Raw genomic sequence first — 11,998 nt, 5'->3', positions numbered from 1 at the left:
GAATTAAAAAAGCCCCTAATGAAAGCTTTCACTTGACATGGAATGTTTTCAAACTCTGTGCCACCTGGAAAGGAAACTTATTATGTAGGTCAACTGCAGTCTTATAACAGTTTCTAGGTATTTGAGTTTAATGAGGAAGAAATAGAATTATATTTAGTACCCCGTTGGTGGGGATGGGGAAAACAGAGAAAGTGGGGTAATCAAGAATGCTTACCATCAATTCTCTTCAGCAGGTCATTCTTTGGTAAGGAAATCACTTCCACAAATTCTAAACAAACAAAGTGCAAGTGAAAATAAAGCCGGACACCAGGCGAGCCCAACTGAGCAACTCACAATGCCATGGCCGCTCCCGCTGCACCACACGGCACTCAAGGCCAGCCCCCGAGCGGGACACGTACCTCCATCTCCTGAAAACAAACAGAAGGGGGACATCTCAGCAAGGCCCGGAATGGTCAAACGCTGCAAGGCTTTTGTGCAAGACGTTATCAAAAAGGCTATAAGAGTTTAACAGAAACCTGGGTCTCTACTAATTTCATTTATACACGTGGTAAAACAATTCCAACAGTACAAAGTTACTGTTCTCCAAATCAAATGTTTTAATGGCCAAGTTTAAAGCATATTCTGTGATATGCATATATGTATTTTTAAACTTTGTTAAAATATACATAACATAAAATTTACCAATTCAACCATTTTTGAAGGTACAAACTCAGTGGCATTAAATACAGTCACACTGTTGTGCAGTCATCAGCACTACGCGTCTCCAGAACGTCTTCATCATCCAAAACAGAAAGGTGGTACCCGCTGGACAAGAATTCCCTATCCTCGGTGACCTCTATTCTACCTTCTGTCTCTATGAATGCAGCGATTTTAGGTGTCTCACATTTGTGGAATCACACAATATCTGCCCTCCTGCGTCTGGCTTAATTTCACTGAGCAAGATGTTTTCAAGCTTCATGTATCAGCATGCCTCGTTGCTTTATGGCTGAATAATATTCCATTGTAAGAATAGGCCACATTTTGTTTATCCATCTGTTAATGGACACTTGGGTTGTTGCACCTTTTGGGTATTGTGAATGATGCTGAATGAACATTGGCGTCCAAGTATCTGTTTGAGGCCCTGCTTTCAATTCTTCTGGGTATTTACCTAGGAGTGGAATTGCTGGGTCACCTGCTAATTCCATGTTTAACTCTCTGAGGAACTGCCAAACTCTTCCTCAGCATGTTATATTCGCTAGCTTGAAAACTGGGCATTTAAAATTAGCTGCAGTGGGAAACTGGAACACTCAGGAACAACTAAAAGGGACAGGAAATGGAAGACCTCCACTCCAACACATGATTTACGGTGGTGTCTGTGTTACCACCACCTTTTAGTGGGGCTGCGAGAGCACATGGAACCGACAGAGGCATAAAGCCTCTGAATCCAAACTTGCTAAGAAATGTGGAGCAAAGAATTTCCCCAAAGCTTCACTAAATATGGAACTCAACAAAAACAGTTAATATGGTGCTGTGCTGTAGCACTTATGCCATTCTTACAATATTGATGGAGAAAGAAATCAGAGTGATTTTGAAGATTTTCACTGTTTATGATTTAAGGCCTGTAGTCCTTATTACTAAGCGGGAATAAACTCCATATAGAAGGTATGGAAATTTGTAATTGCACATTTTATATAAAGAAAGCATAAAAATCAATGAAGTGCTAAGAGAAAAATGCTGAAATACATAAGATTAGGAAAATAGCCAAGAGTACCAATGAAGCATCTCTGAAAGACCATTATTCTATTAACAAAAATCAAACTAGTAGCAAGTTAAAAGAAATTTAATACAACGCAACCACTGTAAACGTAGCCAACACATGCTTACCTGGCTTTGGCTTAGGCCTTACGTTTTCAGCATCGTCTCCATTGATAGTTACGGTTACGATATGTGTGGTACAGTTTGACAAACCTGGATCCATACAGACAGCTGGGGAGAGAAGCAGCAGATCACCTTTCCAGACACTAGTCAGGTGTCATTCGTTTCATCACTTAAATGTCTTTGGAGGAAGAGTGGGCTTGTAACTCATAGTTTATGTAGAAGTTATGCAGGGGAACTGGTTTCTCCTATTCCCTTAGTATATATGCTGTAGGTCTGCAGAACACATGTGTAGTTAGTACTCATATTTTCCCCAGAGTTCCTGAGGAAATTTTGGTAAATCTGAGGGGTTACATGCGGTAATATCCTTTCACCACATCAAGAAAGTCTTCTAGTGAGGAGCGCGGCATACGGACGAGATGAGTACGTAATAAAGTTTAGAATGTGGGAACCCCGAAAGGCACCCTAAGCTCATAATTTTTCTCCAACTTCAGCCCTTTTTGCTCAGCCGTGCTCTCATGGGGCAGGGAGGTTCACTCTCAGGTGACCAACCCTCATCAAGGATTTCTCTAAAGTGAATTAGCTAATAAATAAATCCCTGACCATAAAGAACACCCAAAGAATCAGCCCTTTCACATCCAGAACAATCAACTGCTTGGCTAATTTTCAAGAGTTTGTCCCCAAGCGCACACGTGGGAAGCAGCACGAACCTGGGGAACATTCAGCAACGTCGCCCTTGTAGCCAGTTTCTTCCTCGAGCTCCCGAAGAGCAGCTGCTTCTGGGCTTTCGTTGTCATCGATGAGACCTGCAAGTCCCAGTCATGTGAGAGGTGGGACAGGGAGCCCCCTTCTTCTAACACACAAGCTGCCGAGCTACGTGTGAATAATCAAGCAAGAGGTTTGGGAAAAGTGGGCGTGCAGATAAAACTGATTCAGGTTTTGATCTTTTATAGAAAAATTAAAGACAAAAGAACACCCCTGGGCAGATTTAGTAGGTTCTGTTCCTCGTGTTTAGACCTAGATGTTTTTGTGAGCATCTCAGCATCAAGCTTGTTGTACAGCACGGATCTCCTGGGCGGGTAAGTGGCTTGGTGGTGGCCAACTGGCCCCGGTTTTAGACTAGTCATGTGACTACAGCACAGGAAGCCTGTGCTTTTTTTTGTTTCCTCACATGCGAGTTGGGGACAGTGTTTCCCATCTTGCCTTCCTCCCTCAGGGCCACATGGAGGGCTCTGGAATGCAATGCTAGGATAAACGTCACCTGGGAGGGAGAAGATCGGAAAGGAGGTTAGCAGGGGGGAGGGGACTGTGGGTAACACTAGTTCACTGTGAGGAGGGAGTAAACGGGCCGAGTGGGAGGAGGCCAGCAGCATCGCAGATCCTTTCTCCTGAAAGGAATTTACAGGATGCAAAGAAAAAGTGAAACATGGGCTATTCAATTACTTTTTTGTTGTTTTTTTGGGCCACACCAAGCGGCATGTGGGATCTTAGTTTCCTGACCAGGGATTGAACCTGTGCCCCCTGCAGTGGAAGCTCAGAGTCTTAACCACTGGACCACCAGGGAAGCCCTCAATTACTTTTAAAGTTATTAATTTCTTCAGTGAAATGGTAAGGAAGTGAGAAAGAAAATAAAGCTGTTACTTATGTGTTACTATGGGATGGACTTCGAAAATACAGAACTTAAACCACTAATGATAACTGAGATCTAACTTCTTCAGATGGGAACAAGCCAATTAAGTGCTATAAGGATGCACTGCATTCTAGATACTTCCTGTACAACTGAAAAAATATTCTAGTTGAAATTAAGATGATTTCCTTGGCCTGTATACATACAGGAGGATCATGGTTCTTTCCCATTCACAGTTTCTGGAGTTAAGAGCCGGGCCTAGTTATTACTGTAAATTTGCCAGAGGCAGATCATTAGTGATAGAAAACGAAATACCTTGACAAATTAGGAAAAGCCAATGACTCAAAAGAGGCTAGAAAGAATGCTGCAAAGAGGAGGGCAGGTGGCCTGGAAAGGTGAGCTGTGATACCGCTACGGATTAGAGGATCACTGGAGTGTGGCCTGGAGGTGCCTCACTGCAGAAGTGGTTTTGTTTTACTTAAAACCGCATGGACAGATGAAAAGGTGTTCAATGTCTAAGCTCTGTCGTTCTCAGGCTCTGCCCTGGCCCAGTCCAACAGTCCCTGAGGGGCCATTCTACTCCCCAGTGTTCAGTTACTCACCAGCAGGGAATTCTAGGCAGTAGCCCCCCATCGGGGGTCGGAACTGCTTCACCAGAATGATGCACTCATAGTGAAGGGTTCTTTGCAGCACGGGGATGACCGCCACACCTGCCAGCAGGAAATAAAACCAGGAAACCCCAATGAAAGGTCAGGAACGCCAGGAATTTGTTTACAGCAATCTATTGATAAAAGCCCACATTTTAAGAAATGCTGCAGCTGAAATCTGTCTTGTATCTGCCATTAGCAATAGGAAGTTAATTTAAGCTACAATACTGGCAGTTAACTTTGGAAGTTATTCTCATTAAAAAAAAGCAAGGAAAAAATAATCACACTTCCATATTATTTAATTTTTCTTTTTATAAAAAGCTTGTTTTTATTGCCACAATTTCTTTAAAATAAAATTGAAACTAGAAGTAAACATTTAGCCCAGGGTCCAGGACAAATTTTGGTCTACACGAACCGCTACAGACATCATTTCTCGCCCTGCTGCAGCCAGGCCGCTGCTGAAGTTACATTGATCTCTGTGCTCTTCGATTTCCTTTAAGCAATAAATCAAATAAGTTCCAATGTTTGTCGTATATGCTAACTAGACTGAACTTCATTGTTTTAGGATAAAAGACCCTTTCTCCCAAGTTTACTTGGGCTTCAAACCAAACCAAAACCAAAAACCACTGGATTCTGGAAAATACAACTGCCCAGGGGGACCATCGGCTCCTCTCGCTTTCCCAGTAGGAAAACACAGCAGCTGTGGCAGCTGCTCCACTTCCAGGAAAAACAGAACACAGAACAAAATGGAAAAATAAAAGGGAAAAACAGGGAAGACTTATTGCCCAGCTTCCCCTAGACCAGAGGTGGTTTTCAGGACTTTTTCTGGGATCTTTGCAGGCAAAGCATCCAGGCTGGCAGGGAAAGTGAACTGAATGAACAGTCTTTTCCTAAGTCGTTTCCTCATCAACTTATAAAAGCAAGCGGTCAGAAAGCGCCAAGTCATGCCAAATAAGTTTTCCAAACGAAAGGCTCTCACCCAGATCCTCTGACCAGAACGCAAAAGATTTCTAGAAGTCATAACACATCTAGATACAGTATGTGGCTTCAAATTACACTGACTTAAGTTTGGCCTTAAGCATGATGACATCTTCCCCTCAAAAACACTGTTCTGAGCTTAGGTAACAGGAACCGGAAGTTATTGGTAAAGAAAGCTTGATTTAGTTACAGTGTTGCAAAACAGAACACCAGAGTTAAAGATAAAAGATCATACTTGAAGATAACCCTGCTCTGAGGTCTTGGTTACAGTAAAAAACCCTCCTACCCCCAGTCTCCTAGTCCTGTGTGGGACTTCCTTTCAGGAGAGTTCTAACAGGTTTGCACTCATACCATCAGCCGACTGGCCTTTCCTCGTTGTCCGTTTCACAGTTTCCCAAGTTCTGTTCAGGCAGACAAGAAAAAACAAAAGCATTAGTGCCGAAGAGACTTCTTAGGTTTTGGGTGTATAACCAGCACCTTACAGATGCAAAGCATGCAAATGTGCTAAAGATAGCGGCCAGGAACACCATGCAATAAAGATCTGTATAAAAAAAGAGTCAACTGTGCTTTCTCACAGCCTCTAAAAATTATCAGAGAAAACCACTGCCTCCCACATCTAACTCTCTACATCTAAACAGAGGGCCTGCTCATCACTTGAGCTGCCTTTCAAATCAGCTTTCAAATCATTTACTCAAAACACTTCTGTTTGGATCATAAATTTGCGTGAGCAGCACAGCGGGCGATCACAGCTTTAAAGGCGATTAAGCAGTGCAAATCCAGCCCCTGTGCAAATTCCAAAGGATATCCTGCATAATGTAAACCATTGAGACGTTTATTTATAGTTTAGATTTTAAAAGCTGTCACCTCAGCTACACTATGTAGAGCAAGTAGTAACTTCCTGTTTATTAATTGAGGAATTAATAAATTTAGGTAAGTACTCTGCATGCGTGAGATCCTGTCTAAAGGGAAAATGGTCCCTAAAAGAACAAGTGGGGTGAGCGGCTCCTGGTCCCCCCTCACAGCTTTATTCCTGACTAGCTATTTGTTTCAGGGAACCCGGTACTGACAATCCAGTTACTGGAACAACCATGTTGTTTAAAGGGGGAAGGGTGTATGAGGGAATTTCCTCCTCACTCTTAGCCCTTCCACAGAAAAAAGCAGCGGTTAGAGATGGGAGTAAAGAAGCAAACAATTTTGATTTAAAAGAAGGAAGACAGGGCTTCCCTGGTGGCGCAGTGGTTGAGAGTCCGCCTGCCGATGCAGGGGACACGGGTTCGTGCCCCGGTCCGGGAGGATCCCACATGCCGCGGAGCGGCTGCGCCCGTGAACCATGGCTGCTGAGCCTGTGCTCTGCAACGGGAGAGGCCACAACAGTGAGAGGCCCACGTACCGCAAAAAAAAAAAAAAAAAAAAAGGAAGACATCTGGATGGCTCCGGAGAAAGAAAGCAAAGCATCCATATCTGACATCTGTCTCCCTACAGTAAGACTGAGGGTAAGAGATGCTCCTTGGAGGAAACCTCGTACTTTTTATCTGGTTGTCCTTGAGGCTTGAACCTTGCCACATTTCTATTAAAAAGTGTCCGAATTTAATCTGGTTAAAAAAAAAAAAAAAAAACTTTCGGTAAACTGTAGATCTTTTAGTATTGCACCCAAATTCTAAAGTGCAAATATGTCAAAAATGAACCTATGAAAATCAACCAGACTACCAGGACGACTCACAGCTGCCCACATTCCTGTTAGTAGCAAGAAGCCAACCAACAAGCCATTCTGATCAGTCAATAACTCGCAAGTGACATAACACCTTCTGGCCCAGTTCTCTCTGCTGCCTCCTAGGGTTAGAGTCCTAAAGACTGAAGAAGACAGTGCTGGGAAAAGCACTGAAGGTCCCATCCCCAACACACTAGGAATAAAGGAAGCAAAAAGAGGAGCATCATTATAATGGTTACGCTGAATTAAATAAGCAGTATGGAGCCATAAAATAGGTACGTATTTATAAGAAACAGTAGAACAAGAGCGCCCCCCGAGAGCTCCAGTCATCTCAGAGGGACTCAGAGAGGAGAGACGTCCATCTGATTGTTGTCTTAAAAGCCTCTTGTAGCTTTAGAATTCTGATTCTGGTTGAGTTACTCCGTTTTTAGTCTTTGTTATAAGGAAAGCCTGTTTTACTTTCTTCCCTCTAGTCAACCAACTCCAAGAGGTAGGCAGGGTGACAGAGGGGGAGCTCAGCTCTCTCCTGAACGTCGATACAGGGGCACATAGCCGGCACATCTCTACTCTCCCCAAATCAATTCCATACCCTCTTCCATGAATGAGACAATGGAACAAAGGATTTTCTAGCTGCAATTTAACTGTTCTGTACATGCAATAGTACTGTAAAGTACTGAGATTCATTCTTCAAAGCTTGACATTCGGGTATGCGATGTTAATGTTTCACACAGGTGCTCTCTGGAGGCTGTAGGGCAGCCCTACGTATGGACGGATGCGGAAGACCGTGCTGTAAACAGGCCACACAGTGTGGAGTCTGGGAGACCTGAGGCCACTCCCGACTACTGAAGCAGACTCTCTGGAGGTGAGACCGAATCCTGAGTATTTGGAAACAAATCCCCAAGTGATTCCGAGGCACATCCCTGATGAAGAAGTGCTGGAAGGAAGAGAGGACAGGGGCTGGTGCACAGCCACATGGGCGCCAACCAACACGTACTCTTCACACTAACTAGTGTTAAGGGCTCTATTTTGTGTTATATAAACTTAACTCTACAGGAAGGAGAACCAAGCTGTGTCATGGTAGGTTAGGCTCTAAGCTCTGGCTACGTTTTCACAAGTGTAAGTATCTGTGCACCTGTCGTGTTCCCCAAGTCTCGGGCCTCACCACACCCAGCTCACTGCACGGAACAGGTACCCCCTCCCACTCTGTGGATGGGGTGTAGTGTGCTTAGCTTTCTTACTTTGGGTTTACCAGTGCTATGAATATCTTAATGTTCCCCATGGCTCTCCAACATTGAACCTTATTACTGTTTTTTGCTACTTTAGTAGATATAGTCAAAAGTTGTTTAAATCACTGGCAAGTCCATGTACTTTCACACTGACGATAGATGTATTTATTTCCTTACGAAGAAACTTTATTCTCATTTGATCACTTAGCAAATAGAGTTTTTATGTTAATGAATTTATATCATATAACCTGGATACTAAATTTAGTTACATTTTCCTATCTTCTCATTCTGTTTTACTCCTTTTTTGTATTTCATAAGTAAACGTTTAGCACATTTTTTCCTGTTATTTATAATATACAGAATTACTAAACAGAAAAGTTGGAAAATAGAAGAAAAAGGCTAGTCACATAGCTGCCATTAATATTTTGCTACAGTTTTCCTTCTAGCCTTTTCTTACACATTATTTGGCAGGGTTTAAAAACCATGTATCCAATATCCTATTTTGTTATCAGCTTATTAACTTTTCTGATACTGCTGGGTTGTCTTCATGATCTGCTGTGGAGACGGCTGCTTAGATTTTGCCAAATGAATACACTGTAACAATTATTTCTCTGTTTTTAAGATGTTGAGGTTAATTTCAATTTATTTGTCTTTTAAATTTATGATGAACATTTTTCATGCATAAATCTGATCCCAAATAGTTTTCTTAGCATAGTCTCAGACACCGCAGGCGCCAGGCCCCAGGAACTCCCTCCTGGCCCTCACCCACATATGTCTTTATGGTGACTGGTACACAGTGTGAAATGCTTTACAAAACTTTCCCCCCCCCCCCAATTTTCATTTCCATGAGCAAGGTGTAAGCCTGTAAGTTTTACCTCAAACCCAGTAGCAATTTCTCTTAAATTCTAATTCAGAGATAAAAACTGGTTTAATAGAAGGAAGTCACCTGTACTGTTAATTATTCTGCTGCTTTATTAGCCTAAATTAGGCTTGGCCCAAAAGTTTTAGGTTCACCCTAATCTACTTGGGAGAATGGTGTTAAAACAGCTTAACTAGATTCTTTACTTAAGACAGAGTTTACAGTGAGGGAAATATCAAAGTTTATGCCAAACACTAAATAGAGACCCTGAGAACCCAAATCCTCAGCATTTTACAAAAAGAAGAAAAAAATACTTTACCTTGTTTTACCAGTAGGATCTCTGTAAGTTGTTCTTTCAAGCTTGACCCATTTTCCTTCTGAAATTAACTAAAAGATCAGATAGTAAGTTGGGAAACTTTCAAGCTGAGCTGTTTTTTATTTAGTTACTTTTCCTTTCAAACTTTTGTGGCTCTCAATGATCACGCTTCCCTCCCCAAAATTTGTGTCCAAGTTTTCTTTGTGTCTAAAGAATTGAAAGTTGTTTTTCTGATGGTGGGCCTGCTGCTCTGTGGAGTTTTGGAGGTAGGACTGAAGAGGTGAAAAGAAATGAGAGTTGACAAATTCTTGGGAGAGGGGAGGACGGGGGTACCTAGAAGGGAGCATGAGGGAGGGAGGGAGGGGTTTCTTGGGATGCTCCTAACCGTCTCTTCTCTCTGATCTGGGTGCCAGTCACGTGTGTGTGTTTAGGATGTGAAAACTCAGTGGCATCTGACTGTCAATGACTACACAGCAAAGCTGAATACAGGGATACCACGGCCAATGACTACATTTCCCATAATGACACATGGGTTTACCACCCAGTCTGAGGGGCACCCAGCATCGTTTTGCCTGGATGCCAAGGTTAGGTTACCAGGACTAACTTACCTACAGACTATACTGACTGAGCGCAAAGGTGCACTGTGTACATAAAGCAGTAAGTAGCCTTTTTCTTACTATTCTGTCTGTCACTTGTCGCCAGCAGCAACCTAATAATTATCAGATCTGTTCACAGATAACACAGAAAGATTTTTAAATCAAAAAGAATTCCAGGGCTTCCCTGGTGGCGCAGTGGTTGAGAATCTGCCTGACAATGCAGGGGACACGGGTTCGAGCCCTGGTCTGGGAAGATCCCACATGCCGCGGAGCAACTAGGCCGTGAGCCACAATTACTGAGCCTGCGCGTCTGGAGCCTGTGCTCCGCAACAAGAGAGGCCGCAATAGTGAGAGGCCCGCGCACCGCGATGAAGAGTGGCCCCCGCTTGCTGCAACTAGAGAAAGCCCTCACACAGAAACGAAGACCCAACACAGCCATAAATAAATAAATAAAATTAAAAAAAAAAAAAGAATTCCAGAAAGGTGTCAAGCTCAGAGTTCCAAAGATGAAGGATTTAAAGTTTATCCACTACAATGGTTCCTGTAGGAAGAGACTTTTTAAAAGATAAACTGGATAACACACAAGACATACATTAGTTCTGGAATTTAGACCACAACTAACAACTTAGGTTTTTATTCTTCTTAAACACACATATTGAGACCACAAATATCTAACCAAGATGTGATACCTAGGGATGAAATGTCTAAGCCCTAAAACTCACATGATTTATTCTTCTACCCAGAGAAACTTTTTTTTTTTTTTTTTTTTTTGCGGTACGCGGGCCTCTCACTGTTGTGGCCTCTCCCGTTGTGGAGCGCAGGCTGCGGACACACAGGCTCAGCACCCATGGCTCACGGGCCCAGCCGCTCCATGGCATGTGGGATCCTCCCGGACTGGGGCACGAACCCATGTCCCCTGCATTGGCAGGTGGACTCTCAACCACGGCGCCACCAGGGAAGCCCGAAACTTTTAATAAAAATTGAAACAATAAGGTCCTACTGTATAGCACAGGTAACTATATTCAATGTTCTGGGATAAACCATACTGGAAGAGAACATAAAAGAGAATGTATATTACTGAGTCACTTTGCTGTAAGCAGAAATTAACACAACACTGTAAATCAACTCTACTTCAATAAAAAATAAATGAAAAAAATAAAAATTGAGAATTTTAAAAATCAACAGTCAAAACTCACTTTAAAAACAGCCTCAATTTCGCTAATACATATAATTAAGAATGATACACCACTGCTCCCACACAAGAGCAAAATTCCCAAGTCCTAAAAAGGGAACGGGAACAGTGTTTAAAACCTGTCTTAACGAAAAACAGGGGCTTCCCTGGTGGCGCAGTGGTTGAGAGTCCGCCTGCCGATGCAGGGGACACGGGTCCGTGCCCCGGTCCGGGAGGATCCCACATGCCGTGGAACGGCTGGGCCCGTGAGCCATGGCCGCTGAGCCCGCGCGTCCGGAGCCTGTGCTCCGCAACGGGAGAGGCCACAACAGTGAGAGGCCCGCGTACCGCAAAAAAAAAAAAAAAAAAAGAATGAAAAACAATCATTTGAAACAGCAAATAGTCTATACATTTCTTTTAAACTCAGCTTAATATGGCGAAGGAGAAGGGAAGTAAAAATCAATGTGTACCTCCTCTGAAATAATAGACTGCTTGGTATTTTGAGAATCTGCTGGTTCTTGTTGCTCCATTTTCACTTTATAGTCCCCAGGCTGTAAGAGAATGAGATGTGTTTAGGCTACATTAATTTTTCTGAATTACACATTTGTCCATAGGTCACTGGTCAAAGTACTTAAATAGCGGAAAAACTTGTGTCATCAAAGCTTGAGTTTCTCACGTGAAGACTGGGGAGAGCTGCCCCAGGTGGAACAGGAAACGCAAGGCCTCGGGAACAGCCAGGAAAGAACGGAAAGCGTCCCGGTGAGACTGACCCACATCCTGCTGTGCACAGACCTGGCCCTTAGACACAGCCTGAGATCTCCTGACTCCACGTTTAAAACGCTTTCCACGGGGAAACAGTACAAAGATTGTACACCATTCCCAACGCCCGCCCCTCAACGGCTGTCCCTTATCAATCCTTTTCAGCGAAACTTTGAGTTGTTGGCTGGCTGCTTCTCCCTCCCCTTTATCTGTGTGTGTGTGTGTGTGTGTGTGTGTGTGTGTGTGTGTGTGTGTGT

General features: G+C 43.2%; 1 protein-coding gene across 8 annotated transcripts in view; it reads right to left on the bottom strand.

The window, feature by feature from the left end:
- Positions 1-11,998, bottom strand: part of NUDT5 (nudix hydrolase 5) — a 27,658-nt gene that overhangs the window by 5,297 nt on the left and 10,363 nt on the right. For 6 of the 8 annotated variants that reach the window (XM_029236838.1, XM_029236837.1, XM_029236835.1 and 3 more), the window contains exons 2-9: positions 11,453-11,533; positions 9,219-9,286; positions 5,458-5,507; positions 4,084-4,191; positions 2,565-2,660; positions 1,864-1,965; positions 399-407; positions 215-268 (exon numbers count right to left, since the gene is read on the bottom strand). In XM_029236838.1, coding sequence (XP_029092671.1) covers positions 215-268; positions 399-407; positions 1,864-1,965; positions 2,565-2,660; positions 4,084-4,191; positions 5,458-5,507; positions 9,219-9,286; positions 11,453-11,512 — 547 coding nt within the window. In that variant the 5' untranslated portion in view covers positions 11,513-11,533. Of the gene's footprint in view, positions 1-214; positions 269-398; positions 408-1,863; positions 1,966-2,564; positions 2,661-4,083; positions 4,192-5,457; positions 5,508-6,908; positions 7,030-9,218; positions 9,287-11,452; positions 11,534-11,998 lie in introns of those variants that run through there. The other 2 variants (XM_029236841.1, XM_029236840.1) reach the window with 2 other exon arrangements.

The sequence above is a fragment of the Monodon monoceros genome, unplaced genomic scaffold (genome assembly GCF_005190385.1).
Source record: "Monodon monoceros isolate NGI ecotype Baffin Bay Population unplaced genomic scaffold, NGI_Narwhal_1 Super_Scaffold_21, whole genome shotgun sequence".
Lineage (NCBI taxonomy): Eukaryota > Metazoa > Chordata > Mammalia > Artiodactyla > Monodontidae > Monodon > Monodon monoceros.
The sequence above is the reverse complement of the archived record's forward strand: the minus strand, read 5'-3'. Positions and strand labels throughout refer to the sequence as shown.